The sequence below is a fragment of the Microtus ochrogaster genome, unplaced genomic scaffold (genome assembly GCF_000317375.1).
Source record: "Microtus ochrogaster isolate Prairie Vole_2 unplaced genomic scaffold, MicOch1.0 UNK3, whole genome shotgun sequence".
In the NCBI taxonomy this organism is placed as follows: domain Eukaryota; kingdom Metazoa; phylum Chordata; class Mammalia; order Rodentia; family Cricetidae; genus Microtus; species Microtus ochrogaster.
The window spans coordinates 6,294,466-6,320,005 of NW_004949101.1; the positions used below are offsets into that span (position 1 = coordinate 6,294,466).

The 25,540-nt window shown below is 40.2% G+C and overlaps 1 protein-coding gene across 1 annotated transcript in view; it reads right to left on the reverse strand.

The window, feature by feature from the left end:
- Window positions 1-25,540, reverse strand: part of Macrod2 (MACRO domain containing 2) — a 1,889,857-nt gene that overhangs the window by 166,867 nt on the left and 1,697,450 nt on the right. The window contains exons 9-10 of the mRNA XM_026788524.1: window positions 22,632-22,713; window positions 2,601-2,648 (exon numbers count right to left, since the gene is read on the reverse strand). Of these exons, the coding sequence (XP_026644325.1) occupies window positions 2,601-2,648; window positions 22,632-22,713 (130 nt within the window). The remainder of the gene's footprint in view (window positions 1-2,600; window positions 2,649-22,631; window positions 22,714-25,540) is intronic.

The window sequence follows — 25,540 nt, forward strand, 5'->3', positions numbered from 1 at the left end:
GGACGCTTTATGCAAGGCTATGCATGAGAATAACTAAGAATAGCACCGAACTCATTCAAGTTAATATAGGACAGATTTTTAAAAATAAGACATTTTACATGGACACAAGAATTGAAGTTTTTATAGAAATTTAATCTTGGGCTTTCTGTTTCATAAAATTCAAGTAGAGTTCTTGTCTTAGGTTGCATGCTCCTAGGTATAGATACTGGACAATGTTTTGAGTATAAGCTGCTAATTTGAGAATTAATCTCAGAAAGTATCAGAGAAGGACTAATGAAATAAGACAAAAGAAGGAAGATAGATACTTCTACATATATTTATGAACAATCCCCACCATGGGCATCATAGGCTAAACTCTATTAGGGACTTCTTGTTAAGGATATAGAATCATGATGTTTAATATTCCAGCTATAGAAACATTTTCAGTGAGAACTTGAAATGTGCTTACTTAATCTGAACTGAGATGTGGACATGAGATACGCATGGATGTCATAGGTTCAGAATTAAAACTTAGACATGACATCTAACCAAATTTCTATATTGATTATAGGTTGAACTGATAATGTTTTCAGATAATTGTGTTATATAAAATGTTGCTAAAGTTAATTTCATTTATTTATTTTTTTAATATGAGTGCCAGAAAATATAAAATTACATCTGAAGCAAATATATGTCTATTGGTTATACTGCAATATACCCTAGAATGTGTCTCAGGTGTGTGTGTGTGTGTGTGTGTGTGTGTGTGTGTGTGTGTGTGTGTCTGTTTGCTGAGGTTTGAATCAATGTTCTTGTACAATGACACTACGGAGCTATACCACCTTCACAGGAATCCTGGGATGCTAACCCTTATTCATCATTGGTTTGAAGGGTACTTTATCCATCATTGGCTGGAGAGCTACTCCAGAGAAACAAACTCACTAGTACATTGAGTTTTCCTGCATGAATAGAGAAAGCCACTCAGCTGAGGACCATAAAAGCTATCATTAGAAAGTTTCCATTCAAAGCCAAGCATGAGTGCTGAGGGAACAGAGGCAGCAGCAGCTGCTGCAGTCCCTCCTCTGCTACCTCTCTCTGTTCCTGCTTCTAACTTTCACATTTGTTATCCACCTCTCATTTTAGCTGAGTTCATTGCCTCTGTAGAGAAGGGAACCTTATAAATCAGGCGTGTCTAGACTGGGGAAGAGAAGAGAAACTCTGTGGTTATTGGTCCAATGGACTTTTAAGAAGAACGGGAGCAGATGCTATTTCTCTAGGCAGTGAATGGATCGCCTCCAGAGGGACAGAATTAAACTAATGCAGAGAATGTTAATGTTAATGAAGCCTCAGTTAATGAGAACCTGCACATCAGAATTTGAAGCTCTGGTCATTGGAGATGCTGAGACCAAGACTGTCAGTAACTTATAGGATGCTCTGGACTCAAATTGTAGGGTACCCAAGACTAAAATCTTTGAGATATCTTTCAAATTTAAAAAAAAAATTGAAAGCATGCCAAAAGTATAGTGGTTGTTGAAATGGGGAATATGGACCTCTTAATCTTATAATCTCCATGGTTGAGAAAAAGGCAACAGAAAGTAGTAGCATAGTGAATACTGAAGATTTACTGAGCCAAGCAGTGTGGGCAGCAGTTAAGGTATATTGTCTCATTTAATCTTCTCACTGAAACAATATGGTGACTATTGTCACCCCAGAAGTGAACAAAGACTATTGTAGAAAGATACTGAAAGTCAATGAATGGTGTAGAGCTAGACCTGTGTTTGAGTCTATTAATCCATGAATCACTATTTATGGACATAGTGAGCGACCCCCATAGGCCAGAGCTTACACTTTTAACCACCAGGTTTCCTTGTGATTCTGGTCTCTCTTGAGTGGTTGTCATATATCTTAATAATAAGAATGGTATATGCTGCATGTTATTCATCAAATAGGGCCACAGGAGCAGTTGAGGCTTTACAAGCTGTGAAGAACCATCTCGAAGGAGGAAGTGATGCTATGGGATTTCTACACCTTGACCTTAAGAAGATGAAACATCTCCCTGGCTCATTGATGCTTTCAAGATGAAATTAGCTGGTCACCATGTTAGATCTTCTAGATCACTTAGAGTGTTTACGTTTGGAAACTGTCCCCAGTAAGGCTTCAGCTTATAGTTGAGTCAGTCATCATCCAGACAAGTAACTAAAAAACTTTTGGAATAAGCCAGCTCCTAATGGAGGCCCAGATCGTAGAGAATTGGGTGAGTAAATGCCTTCTATTCTGGAATTCTCAGACCCAGTGTATTAGCAAAGCAAACTGTTGTCTTGAGTACCAAGATGTGGTGGTGATGGTTTCTTTACATCTCTGCTGGTTACTCTACAACAGTAATACACCTTTCTTTCATTTTTTCCCCCTTTACTCTGTCAAGAAGCTCAAAGTTCAATTTAACCTTTAAACATAGAAACTATGTTTGCCTAAAGAGTTACTATAGCCACTCCCCTATTTTATGATGTTGAACACACATTTCTATTTTTTCATCTCATTCAGTCTCTCCTTAAAAATTGCAGGATCTGACTAAATCAGATTGGTTCCCGGCTTTGCCCCAAGCAATAAAATCACGGTCTTATTACCTGCATCTTCTTTCATGTCAACGTCAGCTGCTCCCTCATTGTTATCATCTGTTGGAAAAGGAAAGATAATGAGCAATGCAAGAAGCGCCACAATGCTTCAGTTTGATTCATCAAATAATGAAAGGAAAGTAGAAAGCAGAGTACCACATCAGCCATTTATCCTGTATCATCACACTGGGTCACACTGTGTTTGAGGAAAGTGTGCCCACACAGCAGAAGCTAACACCGAGGGTTACATTCCCCTTTATAACAACATGTACGCAGCATAATTTGTTTTATTTATACAACGCATGTGTGGCCACATTGGTCATCTCAATTCTTCAAAACTGTTTCCCATGAACTTTAAATACCATGTACTTCACACTCTGGGAAAGTATGTGCGCTGAGCTCCCGTGTCGGGACAGTGGATGCACTGACATTTGCTTCCTGAACTCGGCTATGAGCAGTGCCGCTTGCTCTGCTGCTAGGCAGACTTTCCACCACCGGCTCCACGGACGTTACTGGTGGTCCTGTTTCTGTTCAGTTCCCTTAATTTCCCATAATACTGCTTTCTAAGTGGACAAGGATATGTGATCTGCACTCTGATGACATGCTTGCCGAGTGATTCCCTCTCCTTCCCACATTGTATGTGTGTGTGCTTGCGCATGCACGTGTGTGTTGAGAAATGGTCTTTCTATGTATCCCAGGCTGTAATCACACCATGTAAAAATTGTCCCAATCCTCCTGCCTCAGTTGCATACCATCATACCTGGTTGTACTTACTCCTTTGAACTCAGAGCACGATATGTCTCTCCTTAAATGCTCCTCATACCTAATACCTTGGTCTGAATATTTGCCACCTGTTTATATGCTGAGACCTTTCCCCAAAGTCATGATCTTTGGAAGATGATTTCATCACCAAGATGGAGCCCTAATGAATAAGATCAGTTGGCTTAAGGAAGAGGTCAAGGAGAGACACAGTCTCGGTTGTGCCATTAAGGACATGGAGAGATGACATTCTCTCCATAAGGAACTAGACCCTAGCAGGCAATAGAATACTGAAATCCGGATACTGGATTTCTAAGTTTTGAAAAGTAAATTTCTGTTTTTTTAAGTCTTTCCATTTATGGTATTTTTTTTTACAGCAGTCCAGACACTAAACACAAGTTAATGCCTCTGTGTTCATTCCCCTCCAGTCAGTTTACTGTACTTTAATTCTAATTCTCTGCCTTATGTGTCTTAGGGGTTTCCCAGTTGATCCTCTCTTCTGCTTCCTATGACACATTTTCTTTTCATTAATAGTACCTGCCAGTTCATCTTAATACAGTTCTGCTCTGGTCTACAGGCTCTGGTAACAGCCTCCTGTGCAAAGCACAAAGGACAAAGCGCACCCCTTAACCCTCTGACTCTTCCCTCTAACAGTTAAGGCCAACGATATCTTATTTCAGCCAGCTTCCTTACTTCCATGGTGCTGGTGTTATCACCTAGACAGATGGCAACACTCAACTATTTTTTGTTTCCTCAAGGTATTATTGCTCTTACTTTATTTTATGTTGCTATCACAAAATACTTGGAGTGAGCACTTTACAGATACAAGAGGTTTATTTGGCTCACAGCTTTGGAGGATAAAAGTATAAGACAGTGTGCTCCCATCTGTTTAGGCCTCCACTGAGAGCCACTGGCGGTGTCATTATCTGGCAGATGGCATCACAAAATAGGCACATGCACATGTTAAGAGGAAGCAAGATGGCAGGGAGAGGCACATCTCTCTTTCTCTCTTCTATGACTAAAGAATCTGAGCACTAACTCAGTCCTAGGAGGACCATACTACCTAGGGTTGTGCCCCATGATCTAATTATCTCTAAATGGCATAGAATCTTGGTACTATTACCCTGAAGACCAATAATCTAGAGCACAGACCTTTAGAAGATAAACCATAGTACTTCCCTTTAACTTCCTCTATCTACCTTATTCCTGCTGGTGAAACCATCACTTTCTCCTTTCATCTATACCCTTCAAGACTTCAGTTCACATTTTCTGATGCAGGTGAGCAGAAGTTTCACCGAGAAAAGCAAAAGGCAGCTACATCAGAAGAGCTGTCCATGAAGGCTTTCCTGATCATCTATCTGATGCAAGTTTGAAATAATTATATTCTTTTTTGTTGACTTATTTTTGCTTTCGTATGAATATATACTTTGAAGACATCTGAACTCAGGTCTGCCTACTGACCCTTCAGCCCACCCATTTACTAGGCATGTGATTTTGAAGAAGTTGCCTATTCTTCCTGAGTTTCAGGTTCTTTGATCATGATGAGTGACAACAATGTCTATTACATGGACTTGCTCTAAGGACTGAGTTAAATAATGTCTATGCCAAGCACTAGAGCAGGTACTGAAACATCATCAAACACTAACATTGGTTATTATTTATATAAAATGTCACAATCTAGCACTGCCAGGATGAAGGCCATGTCTTGTGTTCCTTTGTTTTCCTTGGTAACCAGTACCATTCCTCTTATGTAATAGAATAGATAAAAACCTTTCCACTAAATGGCCAAACTACAAACAAGCATGTAATCTGGGGAAAGTGACATAAAACAATATAACCCTCAGTTTCTTAATCTGAAGAACAGGGATGGGAAAGTAACCAACTTCTTACAACTGAAGGGTGTATGCACACTTGTGTGCACATGTGCATCTCCCCCACAGCTACAGAATAAGCTTTTAAAGCTACTGATATTTGGTGACATGACACTGGTATTCTTTCTGATACTTTGGTAACCATTTAGTAAGCACTACCACACACAACAAGCATAATCGTCCTTGAAGACTGAGGTCAAGAATCCCTTTCTTCACAACAATCACAAAGGGAGCCACAATGAGCAGACTTCAAGTGGCAGACAGGACATGATAGGCTGCTGTAGGTGAGCAGAGGTTCTATCACTGACAGAAAAGAGGAAGTCCACGGATGCTTTCCAGAGGAGCTGACGGGTCACCTAAAAGGTAAGCTGAGACTAACTTGAGGTAATGAGAGCCAGCAGTGTGTTACCAGGAAAGATTGTCTCCTGACTATACACTCTATGCTCGCTGACACTTTGCATCAGCCATGTGGGTCCTTTGCCTAAGAGTTTTCTCTAGTTCCGGTTTCTAGAGCCCAGTTGGCTAAAGAAATTCTGTACAATGAACCTGTTCCAGGAGCCAGCCTACCACATGTGATGGACAGATCACTGTTTCTCAGGCTCCTCCCGCAGATACCGCATGCTTGTTCCTTGTTCCACATGATTCCCATAAGTCTCCTTCCCTCATTGAACTTGAGGTGCTTGAGTTTGAACAGAGTTAGAGTGTAAGTAGTTTGGAACGTAACCCCTTGACCTCCTTTACCACTCCCCCTTCCTCTCTCTTCTGCTGTCATTTCCCCAGATTGCCTTTCAACAAAGGATCTCTACACTTGAACCCTTGCTTCAGGACAGGCTTTGGGTTCTGTTTATTTATTCTATTTTTAGCACCCTCAAACAGATGGGAAACTCTTTGAAATACATGTTCAGGAGCAGTCAAAATACCTTCAATGACATCAAATTTGCTCTGAATGGCCGAAGGGCAGAACATGATAACCGGAGGCTCCAGTGGTCCTTTCTGGCTAAAGGTCCTCCCTTACCAGGAGTAAAGGTTCATTTCACAGGCCATGTGACTGGGCCACAAGGTTCCACAAGGTGTGTGTCTTTGAGGGTATTTCTGGAGACTGCCACTTGAACAGGAAGATTGAGAAAAGTAGATGGCCCTCTGTTATGTGGGTGAGCATTGGGAAACCACAGGAAAGTCTTCAGAAGACAGAAAGGCTGAACTTCGTCTGGACAAGGGCCGTGCTTCACAGCCCATTACCCACAGTGCTGGCTTAATGGTTCTCGTGCTTGGACACTCTTTCGTCTCCACCTTTGAGTTCAAACTGAAATATTGCTTCTTACTTTGTTTTAAGCCTACAAGTACTCAGACTAGGGCAGTGGTTCCCAAACTTCCTAATGCTATGACAATTTAATACAATTTTCATGTTGTGCTGACCCCCAACCATTTCATTGCTACTTTATAACTCTAATTTTGCTACTGTTATGAATCACAGTGTAAATATCTTATATGCAGGATATCTGATTTGCCACCTCCAAAGGGCTCGCGACCCATAGGTTGAGAACTGCTAGACTGGAAACACATCATTGGCCTTCTGGATCTCAGGTCATTGGCCTCAGAGGGGAACTGTGCTACCTATCCTTTGGGGTTACCTTCCTGTCTGAAGAGCTAGAGACTTGTAAGCCTCCATACTTTTATGAGACATGCATTATAATAACCATTTTCCATATGCCATACACAGGTGTGTTCCTTTGCTTCTCTAGAGAAACAGTAAGAAAAGATTTTAGAAAGAAAGAAAATTTGCACCAATATACCAGCGTTTGAAGTTTCTGACAAAAACTAGAACAGCCAAACAACTTTAGGCAGAAGAATGCTGTGCCAAGTATTGAAGAAGAATTTTTTTCTTTGTCAGAGGAACTCACCATGATATCAGAAGATACATGCCTTGATATTTTGATATTTGAATTCAAATAAAAGGGATGTGCTTTTAGTCTGGAAAGCATATGCTGGAGTTGATATAAATTAAATTCACCTTGCTTGCACATTCCATACAATGTGCTTGCTTGAGCCATATTTATGAACTATTTCTGTTGGGGCTTCTTTTCCTAACAATACCAGGAACCAGAATGACATTATATAAAAACAGATGATACCCTCTGGAGTTGAGAGTCATGACACTGAAAATTTGGACATAGTTTGGGGACTGATGGAGCGTGGGCACAGAGCTCCTGTGCTTTTATGCAGTTTATCAAGCTTCATACGTCTTTGTTAGAGGACAAAAATGCAATAAAAGGTCTCTAGCAAAGAGATACAAATGCCATTTCAAAACAGAGAGCAATCCATCAGTTGGTATTGTTCTGTGTATACAGAAATGCCAATCCCAGAAAAATCCCCTTCTTTCCCTAGGTGTAGTGCACACAAAGGCTAAAACTCTATCTCCTCTCAAAGGGCCTCTTTGATGTTAATTTCATGAAGGATGTGGGTTTTATTCAGCCCATAACTCTCTGTCAGAGTCCCCTGTTGAGTTCTACACAGGATGTCCAGTTATATCTGAAGTTCTTATTTTAATAAAAATATATGTGAAAACAAACTAGTGTCACTTGAAGAACCAGTTTGGGGTAACTAGCTATATTGACTTTAGGAGCCACTTTGTAAGGAAGAGGCTACCTGCTTTAGCTATGCACTGGGTATTTTTTTCACCTTCTCTACGGGTGACAGAGTTAATAGAAATGTTTTTTTGTCCAGTCATTAGACCTGCTTTCTGAGAAGCACTTTGTTTCCCAACCATAAACAGTACATACTTTAATAACTTATGCCCCACTACTTCAAATAACTTGTGATTTAGATTTATCTTCATCCTTTCCTTTAGGTCTACATTATTAATATAATATTGGGGAAAGTAGAGTATGTGTGTGCACAATAGACACACAGAGAACTTTATTCTGAAGCAAGTTTTAAATCTGTGTCTCATCACCACCTGGAAACTTTTAAAAATGCAAACTTCCCATACTTATTCAAGACATATCATGTAAGAATCTATGGAAGAGAAATCCAGAAATCAGGGTTCTGGCCATCCTTGCATGAGATGTTCAGACATCTTGCAGCTCTGACTCCTTAATGCTAATGTAGTGCAGTGTATGCCCAAACAAGAGCTAAGCATAATTGTACCTGTGCTTAAAATCACCTAGCTACTATGCAGCTGGATGGATCTTGTCATGGGCCATGTCTACAATCTTTAGATTGGCTCAGAGGTGTATGCATGGATGGAGACCAACTTCAAAGAGGACTCTAGTTGCATCAGGGGGAAAAAGAGGTGTGGTGGAAGAAAACAGTTCTCTAGGGTGCAATTGAGCCATTCTCTTCCACCCAAAGAATTAACTTGAAGCATGTTATCCAAAACCCTTATGACTATTTTAGAACCATCTATATATAAAGGTGAGTCTATCAAGGCCACCAGTCCTAAAACCCTTTGGTGGCTCACACTGCATATGGTTACAGTTCACAGGCTTCTTGTGCCTTCTTGTGTATTCTTTGCATTCCACTATCAAGGGTTTCTGAGAACTATTTGCATATACAAAGGAAGAAAACATTACTAGAATAAACAACACTCTCTAAGATTTCCGTGAAGTGTAGGAGATGCTGGAATTCTCATGGCTTCCAACAAGACTTGGTAAACAGAAACTCTAGGCAAACATTGACAGATGAGGGACTGTCCTTATAGAGGTTTCACTTCTAACATTAAATTGAGTATTAGGAACCATTGAATCTATCTAATGGTAAAATATACTTTCTGTAGAGCAGCTGAGAGGATTGGTTTGTTTTCAGTTTTAAAGTGAATAAAAACAAAAAAGATGTTTTAACTTTGTTGTGGGTCAATATGAGCACTCAGTTGTCATTAATATATCCATTTTGATTTATCGATAAAAAGTGCTCCTTTTCATTATTCTACAGCTGGCTCAGTCAGATTAGCACCCAATGGCACCCAATTGCTGAGTCTGGGATTTGTGAAGAGGAAGACTGGGGAGTAAGTGGGAAGATATTTTTTTAAGTTGTTCTGGATGTATTGAGTTGAAGACGGCTAAGAGACTCCAAGTGAGACATAGACTGGTATCTATAGCAAAGAGTACTGTGCCAAACACACAGACAGCAGGAAAGTAGAAGATGGAACATTCACTGTATAAATCAGCCTAGTTAAGGATACTAATGACTCTCTTTTTGGGTCTGGCTTACCACACTCAGGATAGTGTTTTCTATTTCCATCCATTTGTATGCAAAATTCAAGAAGTCCTTGTTTTTTTACTGCTGAGTAATACTCTAATATGTATATATTCCATACTTTCTTCATCCATTCTTCCATTAAAGAGCATCTAGGTTGTTTCCAGGTTCTGGCTATTACAAACAATGCTGCTATGAACAAGCTGGCCTGGGTCTGAAAAAGCATGGGACAAATCCGGACTAGCTGAACATAGCGGACAAGGAGGACTACTGAGAACTCAAGAACAATGGCAATGGGTTTTTGATCCTACTGCACATACTGGCTTTGGGGGAGCCTAGGCAGTTTGGATGCTCACCTTACTAGACCTGGATAGAGGTGGGCGGTCCTTGGACTTCCCACAGGTCAGGGAACCCTGATTGCTCTTCGAGCAGATGAGGGAGGGGGACTTGATTGGGGAAGGGGGAGGGAAATGGGAGGCGGTGGCGGGGAGGAGGCAGAAATCCTTAATAAATAAATAAATAAATAAAAAAGGATACTAATGACTCCAAAGTGGTGTAGGAGGTCCTTCTGTCTATGTATTGCATTCATTGGTTAATAAAGGAACTGCTTTGGGCCTATAGAGAGCTGTAGGAGAACAGAGCTAGGCAGGGAAAACTAAATGGAAGGCTGGGAAGAAGAAGCAGAGAGAGAAGCTATGGAGCTCCCACCAGAGTCAGACATGCTGGAACTTTGTTGGTAGGCCACGACCTCGTGGTGATATGCAGATTAATAGAGATGTGTTAAATTAAGATGTAAGAGTTAGCCAATAAGAAGCTAGAGCTAATGGGCCAGTGATTTAATGAATACAATTTCTGTGTGGTTATTTTGGTTCTAAGGTAGCCAGGCAGCCGGGAAAGAACAAGCGGGTCTGATGTAAAATCTACTATGTGGCTAAATGTAACGATGCACAGTTGACTATGGAGGCATGCATACCCTGTCTCTGAGAAATCTGGAGGAGTTGTGCTTTCAGATTGTGTGTGTGTGTGTGCAATTAGATTAAATCATAATTTAATAATCATTTCTTAAATATGCTCTTTTGAGATAGTTTTTAGATGCTGTACTGATTTTGTTTTTATGAGATCCCTCCCCCCCCAATTATGTTTGCTTTTAACAATAAATCTCAGTAAGAAAAGAGAGAATTGTGTTCAGAAGGTTCCAGCATGAGCCTTTGAAAAAAGTGCCCATGTTCAAAGAAGATACTTTCAAATTTAGACTTCCTATTAACATGTTAGAAGATTGAACCCTTTTTTTGTCCTCCATGGTAGGAACTGAGTTCTACTCTTCGTTGGCATCAACCTAACTGGCTATTGATCATTAATTGGATCAGTAGACTGGGAGCCCTAGCATGTTTGGCTTAGTAGGAAATACCAAATGTGGACATTTACATTTAAAACTGAACTGACATTTAGATTGTGGCTATTGGGGAATGCTCTTGTAATTTCTGTAATTGTAGGTCAAATTAGCCAGTCTTGATCACTTTCTTGAGTGTGATATTAAAAGTTACAGTGGCTATAGGTGTTCATTAGAAGTCATCGTTAGTCATACTTTGAGATAATCAAGAAAAGTGTTTGAGAATTGGGAGTGTGGGTTTCTCATTTTATTATAGGTTACCTCTGATGTACATATTAGGTGTGTTGTAGTTATCCTTCATGTACTGTTGAGGTACTCAGGGTTTCCAGAGTGACCCTAGCACTGTTAATATGGAAGAGTTACAGGTAATAAACATCCCATAGTTCTCTAAGTGTCACTGCGTTAGTGCCTTGTCTAAATGTGCTTTTCTTTTCAGAATCCCAGGTGGGGTTTAGTTGTCAAGTACCCTTCCAGTTGTCTATTTTTATACTGCCAGACTGTTGCCTTCTCGTTTTCCTTTGGGCAAGGGACAGAAAGATTTTTATGATTAAAGACACTGACAAAAAAAAAAAAGAAGAACAAGCGGGTCCTCCACCAACAGTAAAGTATTATCAGAATTCATGTGATCAAATACACACTGGATATTAGTAGACATGGTCAGTCCATTAAGGAGGTTCTAGATCTAACTGTTGTGTATGTTCCCATGATCCTGGCACTCTAGAGTCAGAGGCAGGAGGATTGTTACAAGTTAGTAAACAACTTAGATAGCATAATGAGTTCATCCAGGGTTACTACACAGGGAACCTGTTGAGAGGAAGGAGAATGGGGATGGGGAGAGTGGAGAGGAAGAGAGATTGATTATAAAACCTCACCAAAGGCAATTACAAATCAAAGGTTGGGACAGTCATGTGACTTTCGCAGTTCCTAGAGTGAATAACAAATGAAGGAGACAAAGGTAACACATGACTAAGAGAAGTAAAGTCTGGTCAACAGATAAAATACAGGCTAGGGCATTTTGAGTTACTCTCTTGTTTTTGTTTTGTTTTGTTTTCCCTTCTGGAACTTTGTTAGAATTTTCCCATTCATATGCTATTCCTCAAAAGAAATTTATTTCTCTTACCTTGGCCTCTGTGCCTTCAAATAAAGAACAGAAACTAAACTGTGGAAGCCTTTTGCCGAAGCACCCTACTGCTGTCTCCTTACAGCTACTGCTTCATTCCCCATTCCAAGTGGTATTTACGAAGTATCTGTTTTTTCCAGAACTTTCTAATGAGATCAAACTGTACTTAGTCAAGACTCATGTTCCGAGGTCCTTGTTTGTCCTGCTGTTTATCAGTGTTCGCTCCATTCACTGCACACTCACCCCTCCCTGAAGGGACAGATTGCTTTCTGCCTATGCCTGGTGCTTGTCCCAGCATTCCGGTTGCTTGGTTACAGCAACACTTCGCTGGATTTTCACTGAAGGCACAATGTGTTTGCAGCTTTTGGGGCCATCAAGTGGAAATAGTTAGGACTCATTTCTAAGAAGGCAGTAAACTCATTTATGTCACATTACCCAGTGACTGCCTTGTTGAGGTCTAAACGTCAATGTGACCTGTACAGGAAGTGTGCACAAATGTGCCACATCCTGGTAAGTGATCATCATTATTTTTTTTTTATTGAGAAAAGGAAAAAAAAGTTTCCCCCTCCTCCCAGCCTCCCATTTCCCTCCCCCTCCTCCCACCCTTCTCCCCCTTCCCCCACTCCTCTCCCCCTCCCTCTACAGTCCAAAGAGCAGTCAGGGTTCCCTGCCCTGTGGAAAGTCCAAGATCCTCCCCCCTCCGTCCATGTCTAGGAAGGTGAACATCCAAACTGGCTAGGCTCCCACAAAGCCAGAACATGAAGTAGGATCAAAACCCCGTGCCATTGTCCTTGGCTTCTCATCCTCCCTCATTGTTCGCCATGTTCAGAGAGTCCGGTTTTATCCCATGCTTTTTCAGTCACAGTCCAGCTGGCCTTGGTGAGCTCCCAATAGATCAGCTCCACTGTCTCAGTGTGTGGGTGCACCCCTCGTGGTCCTGACTTCCTTGCTCATCTTCTCCCTCCTTCTGCTTCTCATTGGGACCTTGGGAGCTCAGTCCAGTGTTCCAGTGTGGGTCTCTGTCTCTATCTCCATCCATCACCAGATGAAGGTTCTGTGGTGATCAACCTACCCCTGGACCCAGCAATACCACTCTTGGGAATATACCCAAGAGATGCCCGATCATATGACAAAAGCATTTGTTCCAACTATGTTCATAGCAGTACTATTTGTAATAGCCAGATCCTGGAAACAACCTAGATGTCCTTCAACGGAAGAATGGATGAAGAAAGTGTGGAATATATACACAGTAGAGTACTACGCTGCGGTAAAAAACAATGACTTCTCGAATTTTGCATGCAAATGGATGGAAATAGAAAACACTATCCTGAGTGAGGTAACCCAGACCCATGTCGGAAACAGGTGGTGTTGTTAAAGACTATCTCAAGGTATTACTAAGAAGAATTCTATTGAAATTTAACCAATGGCCTGCGCCATAAAATCCACAAGCTTTAACATCACTGTCATTAATGAAGTTTTGGTTAAATAAATAGAATCATATTTTATAAAAAAAAACTTCATTTCAACAACCTTTAACCTTTATTCTTTTCTACATTCTTTACGTTTATTTATAAAATACTTTCCCACTACTTTTTAATGAAAATAATATAACAAAGACAAATGCTGAAATACAAAACTATTTTTTGCATATATTTAAAAGAGTTAAGATCCTTACTGTATAAAGACAATTTATAGATCAGTGAGTACATGATGTGATGTCGATAAAATTGAAACAAGGATATAATTAGCACTTTCATACAAGAATATTGGAGACATGGTGCTGGAGGGATGGCTTCGGGAGGTAGAGTACTTGTTCTACAAGTCTATGTTTGATCCCTGCAACCCAGATGAATAAAGAGAGAGCTGGCTCCACAAAGTTGCCCTCTGACCTTCGTACATCTCCCATGGCTTGTATGTGTACACAGAAACAGACACACACATCCACGCAGAGTTTTGAAATTATCAAAAATAAAATTGAAGAAAAGTGGCTAAAAAATGAATAAATGACATAGGTAATAAGAAACGCAGTTCCATTAATTACCTTGTTTAATATAGGAAAATGTTCACATCAAAACACAAGAATATATACCACTGAGAAGAGTAGGAGGGAAGCGAGTTCTCATCAGCTGCTGGGGGAAGGTAAAGCAGGTTGTGTAACGCAGGTAGGATGGCTGTTTATAGTTTTGTCTGCAGAAATGGAAATCCCTGCAGTTGTGTAATGCAGGGCACTTATCTACAGCGCTGCCAAAATGGTGAGCAATTTCAGAACTCCCAGTAAAAGTGTCTTAGTTTTGAATATATTTTGTGAAAGCAATTTCACTTTTAAAAAGCATTGAAAATTAGAGAGAATATGAATATTTACCCATAGGATGGTTTCCTTAAGTTGCAAATACAGAACGATTTGCAAAAATAGCCCCAAGTTCAGTGACAAGGCTTTGAGTAAAATTTGGGTCCATTGAAATAAAGTAACTGAAGAATACCTGATCGTAAAGAAAAATGATCGTTGTTTGGGTTGACTAACAGGTTCTGGTTGTATACATTTTCCCATTACTAAAGACCAAAAAGATATAATAAAATGATTGATGTCTGGATTATAGGTTAGGAAATAGTAGATGTTTTCTTCTGTTTGCTGGTGTGCTTTTTTAGTAAAAATACATGTGATTTTTTTATATGAAGAACTTTTATTTTCTTATAACAGTGATCACAAAAGCTAAACAATATATTTTGAGTTCTTATCAAGAATCAGAATGCAAACAAATATATAAATGGATACATTGTAAATTTTGTGATGCTCAGCCGAGATACCTATCCAAGTAACATTGCTTCCCTTCTATTGGCCTTGACCTAATTTGTGCTTGCTCCTGGCAATCTGAAAACCATAAAAATCAAGGCACACACAGGAAGCCGTGGCTCTGAGGTTGTACCAGCACTGAAGCTATTTCTTGTGGTGACAAGTCCGACAGCTCTTTTCCTTATGCCGCAGATGCTTTTGATATCCACTGGACATTATGTTCACCAGTCTGCTTATCTTTCTCTGAATCTTGCCACTCTGTCATCAACACTGTTTTCAAATCTCTATCTCCAAACACTGGTTTGGCAAATCAAGGGAAAGAAAACCTTACTGGTTCGTGGCAACTGTGGTTCATGGCAACTGCGATTCATTGCTGTTCTTGGAAAATGGATCAAAAAGGAGGAGAATAAATGAAGACCCAGCGTGACTGGACAGATGCCACTCTTCTTGGAACATTAACATATTACTACAAAAAGATGCAACATCAATTTGGGAGCAGACAAGCAGCTTCAGGATTGCTATGAGGAGAAGTGTTGCACAGGAGAAGGCTGGAGATGTAACTCACCTACTCAGGTGACTTTGGCCCCTGACCTCAGATTGTATAGCTTCTGTGTGTTGTTATTGCTATGAAGACAGATGGTGTCCCCATGACATTGGACTGGTTTTGGAAGGCCATATTTCAAGTCATGGACAGAGTTAAACCTTTTGCTGTTATTGTTAAGAGTGGGTCTTACGTAGTCCAGGCTTGCCGAAGTCTCATGATGCTTCTACCTTATCTGGGATTATAGGGTTGTACTCTCAAATCCAGCTTAATTCCTTTTCTATGTGGGCGTTTCTCTATTTAGAATGGGTTACTTTCTGATAACCTCATTACAAACTGAAAGAATTTCTAGTTAAAGTGCATTTAACAAAACTAGTCTACTAGACATTCTAGTTTGGCCACATAGTTCACTATGGAATGACAGTCATGTCCCCTCAGCTAGGTGGAGGTTATCAGCTCCTGAGGCTGTCTGCCATGGTTCTGCCATCTGATAAGAAATGGATAGCATTGGAATTAAAATTCTGAAGTCCGTTTCTATTAAATGTATAGCTTTATTTCCTTCATAAATATCTTGGGTTAAACCATGATAGATGAAGACAGTCTACACATAATCTACTATGTTTTTTCTTAACTCTAGGATATCTAGTCCTAATTGCTTATTTTGAAGAGGGAGAACATATCCTTCAGAGATCCACAAACTGGAAACAAGCATCCTGCTTGGCTTCACCATTCCTCCAATCCCAAGACCTCTTTCCCTCTCCATTGTTTATACAACACTGGACTTTTCTTCTCTGTTCCAGTTCACTCTCAATGACCCTCACAAGAGCTACATTCTTCATGCACTTTGCTCCAATAAGCCCAGTACTCATAGACGTTTGCTATGAATTCCTGACTACTATGAACATGCAGGGATGACTCTTGATGCCCTGCTACTACTATGTTCCAAGTGTACCTAACATCCTTGCATCTTCAAAGTTTTAGCACTGTGTGACATGATATATGTAAGAATTCAATCCAGTTATACAGAGGAGTCAGAGTAGGACATCAACAGGCAGGACACCCTGAAATAAAATCAATACAAAGGTAAAGCCATCCAGTTCCCTGAATGACAAGAAGGGTAATTAGGGTAATTACCACAGGCAGAGCTGCTAAGCCTCTGCGTGCTGTTCCATGGAGCTGCCAAGGACTCTAGGTTTAAGATTATCTGTGGCCTCTACCCACGGGGCAACAATAGGCTTTCTTCTCCCACATTCATGAAAAACAAAAATATCTCCAGATGCCTTCATATAACAGTCTTCCAATGGCTGGGAATCTCTGCAGTTGACAAATGTAGACTTTCCACAATTCATAGGTGTGTGTGTGTGTGTGTGTGTGTGTGTGTGTGTGTGGAGGTCAGACTCCAAACAACAGGATTTTTAAACCAAATTAGAAAAATTTTAATGATGTATTGTTATATGAGAAAAATCAGAATCCTGAAGTTCTCTTGTAAGATGACGTTTTGCAAAACTTGACTTCCATCTCCCCACCAGAAACTCTCCTTTCATCTTCTAGTCAATGGAAAGTATATACGATAAATTCTACACCCTGTAAAATATGAACCTTTTATATAAAGAACAAAGAGATTCTCGGCAGAATCACAGAAAGATTATTTGCCTTGGGCCGCATAACAGTGCACTGCAAGTATAAATTATTTGTAACCAAAGTGTGTGATAATTCCATAAAGCTGCCATATTCTGCTTCCAAATAATACATCTGGAAGGAGAAAGTCAAATGTGCTTCACCCCACAGCAAAAAGTAAAATTGTTAGGGAAATCTTTCCTGAGTTCTCTCCTTTGCCATTTCTTTGCATTTTTCTGATAATCCAGTCATGGTATATCCCCTCTAATACCTGATTGTGTTCCTCACATCCTGGACCTCTGAGTGAGGTACTTTCAAAGTTTACTTTGTTTTGAGATATAAGGTTTTAAAAGTGTAATTAAGAGAAGTGATGTCATTAGAGTGGAATCTTTAATGTGACCAGTGTTTTTATACAAGGAGAAAGATAGATGACAAGCTATTCAGAGGGGAGGCCAATGAACACAGGGGTATAGGACCACGAACATGGTCAAGAGAGAGGTCCCAGAACATGCCACCTCTGCCAACTCCCAGACTCCAGAAATATGATAAAATACATCTGGTTGGTTAAATTATCCACTCTATGATAGCTCCTTTCTGCAGCCCTACAGGAACCAACAGTGGTGATTTCTATCTCCTCCTTTGTTGCTCTGTACAGTCTCTCATTTCTCCATTGTTTCTTACCTGCTCTGCTGTCTGGATGATCTAGAGAGAAATACACTTTGATGTCTCTAATGAAGCACCAGTTTGACTCATTGGGAATTTTTCCATGAGTGCATTAGTGTGTATTGGAAGAAAGAGAAGCATGGTGACTTTGAGAAATTATGGGCAATAAACAGTTTAAGGGTGGAGTTTACTTGGTGCTCTGAACACATCCTGCAAAGAGACCACTAACTTCTGAAATGATGATGTAGAGAAGACTATCCCATTGCTACTTGGGCAATGACAGATGCTGGGCTCAGTTTGAAATATATTGCTTGCTATAGTTTATTCAAATATGGCTCATTTCCTATAACTAAGGAGTAGAGTGTCAGATAATAACATACAATGACCCATTTGCCATCCATTTTCAGGCCTGCCATGAGCTGTTTGAAACCCCATTGTATCCTATCACCTTTGGCTTCCTTAAAACCCATACTCTCAATGTGGGTGTTTGCTATTTGCCTCATTGTTCTTTGTCCACTGTGCCCAAACCAAACACACCACACAGCTGCAGGTTCTTTTCAAACCACACCCAAGTCTCATAAATAGCTTTCCCCTTCATGAATGTTTTCTTCAAACGAGCTAACCCACTAATCCTTTGAGAAAACCTAAGGCACTCCAAGGAAGGTCTAGTCCTACAATCTTTCTTCTTCTCCAACCCATATGTGCTGGCAAGTTTTATGTCAATTTGACCTGTTACAGTTATCTGAGAGAAGGGACCTTTATTGAGAAAAGCCTTCAGAAGGACACTATTAAGCAAGCAAGCCTGACGGGTATTTTCTTAATTAGTAATCAATGGGAGAGACCCCGACCATCATGGGTGAGGCTACCCCTTGGCTGGTGGTACTGGGTTCTATAAGGAAGCAGGCTGAGCAAGCCATGATGAGCAAGCCAGTGAGCAGCACCCCTCCACGGTAGGCTTCAGCTCTTGCCTCCAGGTTTCTGCTCAGTCTGAGTTCTTGCCTTAGCATCCCTTAGTGGACAATGATTCAGGATATGTAAGTCAAATAAGCCCTTTCCTCTCCAGGCTGCTTTTGGTCATGGTGTTTCATCACAGCAATAGTAACTTCAACTAAGACACCACACATATGCTCCCCGAGTTCCCTGCTGCCCATGTAGGTTTCACTGCACCCACATCCCCTCTGGACCTGAGCCTAAGTCATTCCTATGGTCTCTTATGTTTTGGTTTTAGTTCCTTGCTATATCTCACAGTGTGCACGCACACACACACACATACACACACACACACACACACACACACACACACACACACATTATTTTGGCTTAGGGAGTCCCTCAAGACACAAACTGGAAAGGTGAGATTGCTCAATAGGTAAAGGTATTTGCTGCCAAGTCTGAAAACCTGCGTTCAATTCATGCTTAGATCCTCATGGTAGAAAGAGACACCTGACTCCTACAAGGTGTTCTCTGACCTCTGTGCACAGGTGTGTATGTGCGTGTGTAAATCCTATTCTTGGGAATGGTGGTGTCTCTGACTCCTTTGCCTGCTCTTGGGACCGTTATCCTTCTACTGTGTTACCTTGTCCAGCCTTGACATGAAGATTTGTGTCTAGTCTTATTGCATCTTGTTAAGCCATGTTTGATTGATAACCCTGAAAGGCCTGAACTTTTTTGAAGGGAAATGGAGGAGTAGTAGGTGAGGGGGAGAGAGAAGATGGTGGGGGAGGAGAGGAGGCTGTGGTCAGAATGTATTTTATGAGAGAAGAATAAGTAAAAGGAACGTAAAAAAAAAAAAAGCAATGGTGTCTGTTTGAAAACAAGACAAAACAAACAAGTCTCTAAGTTATTCCTACAGCAAATATCATAATTTTGATCCTATGCTAAAGGCCAGATCTTGACTGGGGAGAAGATAGTCTAAGGCAGTGGTTCTCAACTTTCCTAATGCTGTGACCCTTTAATATTTATATAGTTCTTCATGTTGTGTAACCCCCCAACCATAAAATTATCTCATCCCTACTTCATATCTGTGATTTTACTACTGTTATGAATCATAATGTCAATATCTGATACACAACCCCTATAAAAGGGTAGTTCAGCCCCAAAGGGGTCATGACCCACAGGTCTAAGAAAAGACACTTGAATCCTCTCCCACTGTCTATCAGACTGTCTTATTTATTTATTTATTTATTTATTTATTTATTTATTTATTCATTCAAAGTGAATATACTAAACAGACGTACAGGAGTTGGAACTCAAAGTTGACATCCAAAGAAAAAATACACAGGATGCCCACTATGGATTCAAGGAATGGACTGAGGGACAAAGAACTCTGGCAGGTCCAGAGCAGTGGGGGGTCTCACATCCCACAGAATTCTTGTTCTGTTCTGATTAATTTTCTTACAAAAGTAAGGGACATTTAAGACCCCATTTTCTTTAGTATAGAATAGAGGGAACAGAGGTAACCTGGTACCCAGGACCCCTTCCCACAGAGAAGGACTGAATAGCCTGCTTCACAGTTAAACTGCCACAGTTCCAGCCTCTGTGTCATGGCTTTCTGTAAGTGTCAGACAGCCCCAGGCACAAAGAGAAGGAAAATTGCACTTTTTTACTCCCACCCCAGGCCATATTGGTGCATCTATGAACAAATCCATCTTTCTTTGCCAATTTTTGTTTTGTAATTTAAATGGAATGCAGAAAAGCTGACAGTAGCGCTTGGGACCTAAGTTTCTGGACAACAGAGGCTTTGACTACAGCTTGGTCTGCAGTGTGTTCTTTTCCACTTTAACTTGCACTGATGCTGCTGTCTTTGGTCTCAGATTTCTGGTTGTGGACTTTATAAACCTGAGCTCAAAGTATCCCAAAACAAAAAAGCATGTTTACACATAAAAAAAAATGACTTTTGTGAACTATTTTAACTATCTTTGTATTGGGAAAACTAAACCCCTAGTTAGAGATAATCTGGGGAAATAGATATATCTATTTTATATATGCCAAGTCAGAAAAAGTTATTTTTGAATCAAAGATGATATGGTTATGAATTAAGCATAAATTCAGATTAAAGACTGATGATATATACCATTTCTATTAGCAGTCACATATTCTATTAGACATAGCCTTAATTTCACATTTTGAACAGGATTTACAAATTTCTGATACCTCAATATTTATAAATATGCTAGCATTGTTGGAGATTTTGACATTTAGCTTGAATTGTATTTACTATTATAATTATTTGGGGGAATAATTTCATAAGCATAGTGTGCTTTGAAACATTTATGTGAAACTGAGAATGATTTTGTTATTATTTTACTTGTGCAAGCACTGAGATGAGTTTTTGGATTCATCTAAAGCAGCAATGTTTCAAACGATAGTTTATTTGCACAGTTACAAAGAAACTTTAGACCCCAAAACATTAGGCTGTCTTACTTTTTAAAGTTTGCAGTGGGATATCTGTGCCCTATATTTTTGTAAATATCTTCGGGCTGATAAGACATGAAAATGAGTATGATATCAGTATTTCTAAACATCTTGAAGAGTCTAAAAGCTCATAAACTGATACTGACCAGGCATGAGAAAATTTATATTACACAGACCATAAAAGTTACAATTTCTCCCAATGGACACTTCCTTTTAAAAATAATCAGAAACACAAGCACCAATGAGCTCACCCAGGTTCTAGAGGAAATTTGGAGAACCCACAGAAAGAGAAGATTGAAACAGAAAGGAAACTGCCAGGCTACAGAGAGAAGCATTTATTAAACTGATCTCAAACTCAGCAACCGCTTATTAAATAGCAATTAGTGCCTAACACTATAAAGTATCGAGATACCGAAACATATAAATATATAGAAAGGAGGGAGAAGGGAGAAGAAAAGGGGGGATATCAGTGCCACAACAAGCTTCTATCATAGGGGAGTCTGAAGAATTTACATTATATTTCAGTAAAGAAAATTCTTTCCAGGCCTTAGTTGTTTTTTTAAAGCAGATTTGTTGCTTAATTATAAGATTAGGGAAAAAACTAAAGAACTTGGTCCATCCACATAGAGCATCAGCAGAGAGTTGACACTATCTTTTTACTTTATTTTAACCACTGCTTGACCCAGCTAACCCAAGTCCTCTTGGACCTGTGGGTGGAGCCTGCTCTTCCTGACTTGGCTGTGAAAGATTGCTTGAGAGGAGTATACACAACACCCTTTATTAGTTCCTTCCTACCAACCAGATTTACTACTCATTGCATGAAAAACCACTTGTAATGGATCTAGAAACCAAAAAAGAAATGAAAGGGGGTGGGGTGGGGAAAGCCAGCTTCCAAATGTTTACTATGAATGCCCACAGAAGCTTGAAATTTTCTACAAGCAATGCTTAGCATGGCTAAGGAAAGCACTCTGGGCCCCAGGACCATAAAAGTAACAAGGCATTAAACAAGCCTTAGCCTTAACAGGCTGTGAGAGGGAGGACAGGAAAATATTCAAATTGCCCCAGCCCAACTAATGGTACATTCAGTCTGAAATCCATTACTCAAGGTTCTTTAGTAACCCCTAGGCCTCGTCTACATTCCGAAAAGAAGTGTGAAGTAAGGTGAGTGACGACCATTCTCAGACTGGCTTAGAAAGGACCATACAGTCACTGCAGTTCAAAGAGAAAAATTGGGTAAAATGAGGAGGAAATACAAGAAAGTCTGAATTCTGACTATAAATACTAATGGGCTTCCTACAATTTTCAACAAAAGAGCTTAACATGGTTGCTGTCTGCATGCAGTCTGGAAAAGTCTTACAAGGTGAGGGAGAACTGGATTGTGCAATATGGGCTTGGAGGAATGCCCTTTAGGGATCATTTGGTCCAACCCTCAGTTGATGTGAGGAACTGAGTCAAGACGTATGATGACTTGCCTCACACAATGCAATGACCTCATGGGGTGGGGTAAGTTTAGGGCCTGCTCACCTCTTGTCCCTCTTGGAAACTGTGCCATATGCTTCCAGGCTAACCATAAACACAGACATTATAGTCAGAATAGATTTGGGGAGAGCAAATGAAACAACAGGCCAAGGGAGCTCATCAGCTTCCACCCTTGATCCCAAAGGAACACATGGCTTTACTCACCAACAGGGAAGAACTCGCTCATTTTCTTCTTGTAGATCTTGAAGTCAACTTCTAGGAAGACACAGAAGATGATTCGGTCCACCTGGAGGCAAACAATAAACTCTTGAAGTCGAAGGAAATACGGCAGGTGTTTACTCAAAGCACAGTGTTAGAACTGAAGAGTCCAAGAATAAAAATACAGAAATAAAGAAATACAAAGTTGTAAGTCTAGGAGAATGAGAGCAGGCTGTCAGCAGCTTTCTTGGCAGCTTACCGACTAACTGTTCACAGTGGGTTACTTTGCTTTACAACCCATAGCTCTGTCTGTAAGGCTGAAGCGGCTCTCTGCAAACTGAGGTTCAGCTTTCAGATATTTTAGATAACCTGCCTCCCCCCAGCCACTCCTGACCAGCAATTGATGTGAACTGAGTTAACTTTTAAATGATGGGATATACCTGACTTTTTGGTTGTGTATTTTCCCATACCCGTCTCATACATGAAACCGGCTAAATCAGTGGAGTGCAGAGCTTTGGTGGACACCATCAGAAAGTGCCAGAGAGAAACAATAAACTAAATACAAACACTAGTTTAATTTAAAAAAAACTCTGTTAATGAGAATTGCAAAGAAGGACAATTTGTATCTGAGTTTTACCTCAAAATTATCAAATTTCCTTTGTTATTGCCTAAATCTTGATGTTTCTTGTTATAAAAGGGGGGAGTTCAGAAACTGTAATCTGCCACAACCTTACAAGTCCCTCTCTGGCTGTGGTCTCAGCTAGCTGATAAGTTTTATGTGCACCATGGAGATTTTTTTTTAATTTTTAATTTTTTTCCTGAAATAAATTTTCCTTCTGGTTTAATAGACTTTGGTGGTCTGTCCCCCATCTATGCATGACCCCCTTGGACCCAACAAGAATAGATAAAAATTATTATGAAAGCTTCATACAGATATTTCATTGTGGAGTATGAACTGTATCAGATGATGTGTAAGGGTGTGAGTGTGTGTGTGTGTGTGTGTGGACACTTGAGTTATGTGTGAGCATTCACTTGAGTGTGCATGCTCTGTTTATAAAGAAGTCAAGGGTGCTTTCAGGGGAGAGATGCTACATAAAGAAGAAATAACAAATGACGGTAAGCCACGTTGCAGCAAGCTCTAACTAATGCTGAGATTCTGACAGGGGTACCTGGACCTTATCGTCTCTAAAACAGCCACGGGAGAGGCAGACTGACGAGTGTCAGTGAAGCACACCAGTAAACCAAGTATTCTTTTTACTGATCTTGTTAAACAAATACAGTCCTCAAACCCGTTATCTTTGAATGTGGCCTAAAAAGTTTCCATGAGTTTAATTTAAATGAAGTCACTTGCTTCTAGCCAAACATATTCAAAATGGCTGCAGAAATTAAATGCTAGTCAATAGTAACACAGGGTCTGTGAACACTTAATTTGGTGGATATTGTTAGGTAACAGTCACTTCAGAAGAAAAATGTGTGCATCATCTCTTGTGTTTTCTACTTTGAGAGAGTATCAGCACAGGTGGACTTGAAATATTCAAGAATAGTGTGTCAACGAGAAAGAAGAAATGGACTACACACAGTAGCTTGATGTAGGTGGGTCTTCTATGTGTTGCTTTCATTGGTTAATTAATAAAGAAACTGCTTGGCCTGATAGGTCAGAACAAAGGTGGGTAGAGTAGACAGAACAGAATGCTGGGAAGAAGGGCAATGAGGCAGTTGCCATGCCTCTCCTCTCTGAGACAGATACAGGTTAAGATCTTTCCCGGTAAGCCACCACCTCATGGTGCTACACAGATTACTAAATATGGATTAAAGTAAGATGTGATAATTAGCCAATAAGAGGCTGAAACTAATGGGCCAGGCAGTGCTTAAAAGAATACAATCTGTGTGTTGTTATTTCAGGGAATAAGCTAGCCAAGCGGCCGGGAGCCAGGCGGCAGGAACGCAGCCTTCCGCTCCTTCTACAGTAGCTCACCCGTGTTTCATATTAACTGGGAACTCAATTTTGTGTCGGGAACATGGGTACTTCTTCATTTCCTTTCTTCAACAATGAGAAATAAAGTTTAGAAACACTCTGTCAAGGCACAATGGACAACTGAATAAGACATCAAAGCATTTCTTGTGGAAGTGGGGGGTAGATGTGGGATGGGCATGAAGCAGGACAAGAAAGAACCTAAATGGATGTCAACCACCTAACCCTTCCACTCTTCCACCATATGGGATGCAGATCCTGCCACTCTGATAAGAGTTTTCATTCAGCAACAAAGATGTTCTGGTGTGAGAGATAGCAGGGGGTCACATGGAGCTGTGAAATCATGTGACATGAGCGAGTCCAGAGGCATCACTCCCTAATCTTTTCATGAGTCTTGCCTCAACAAGGCTGGACCGCCTCCTGGCCAGTCACTGGAATTCCATTCCATAAAGAACAAGCTACCTTCTGATTGCCTCATTGATTCCTGTACAAAACAAACAAAGGAACCTGGCCTTAAAAATAGTAAGACAGGGTTCAAATGGGTAGATTTCTTTTTTCCTACTTTCACTTTTGAGTAGGATGTCCAGTCCTACTTCTATATCATTAATACTGCCTATATACATCAAAAGTACAGGCTCCCTATCAAATCATTTTCCAGGTGAACTATAATTTTAGATAAAAGCCAGCGTTTAAGTCTGTTCATGCACATACTCCTTATGAAATGTTTACACCTAGTGGCAAAGCCAAAAACCTTGTTGAATGACAAAAATGTGTCGTCAAAGGGCAGTTTGTGTAAAACCTTTTCTACATCATTTTAAAAAACATAAAGTTACAACAATGTAGGGATCCATCTACGAGTAATAGTAAAATAACGAAGTGCAAGGACATTGGGCTAAGTGGTCCTGTGTTCTCTTATGAGCAACCCAAAGAAGCACAGAAAAAA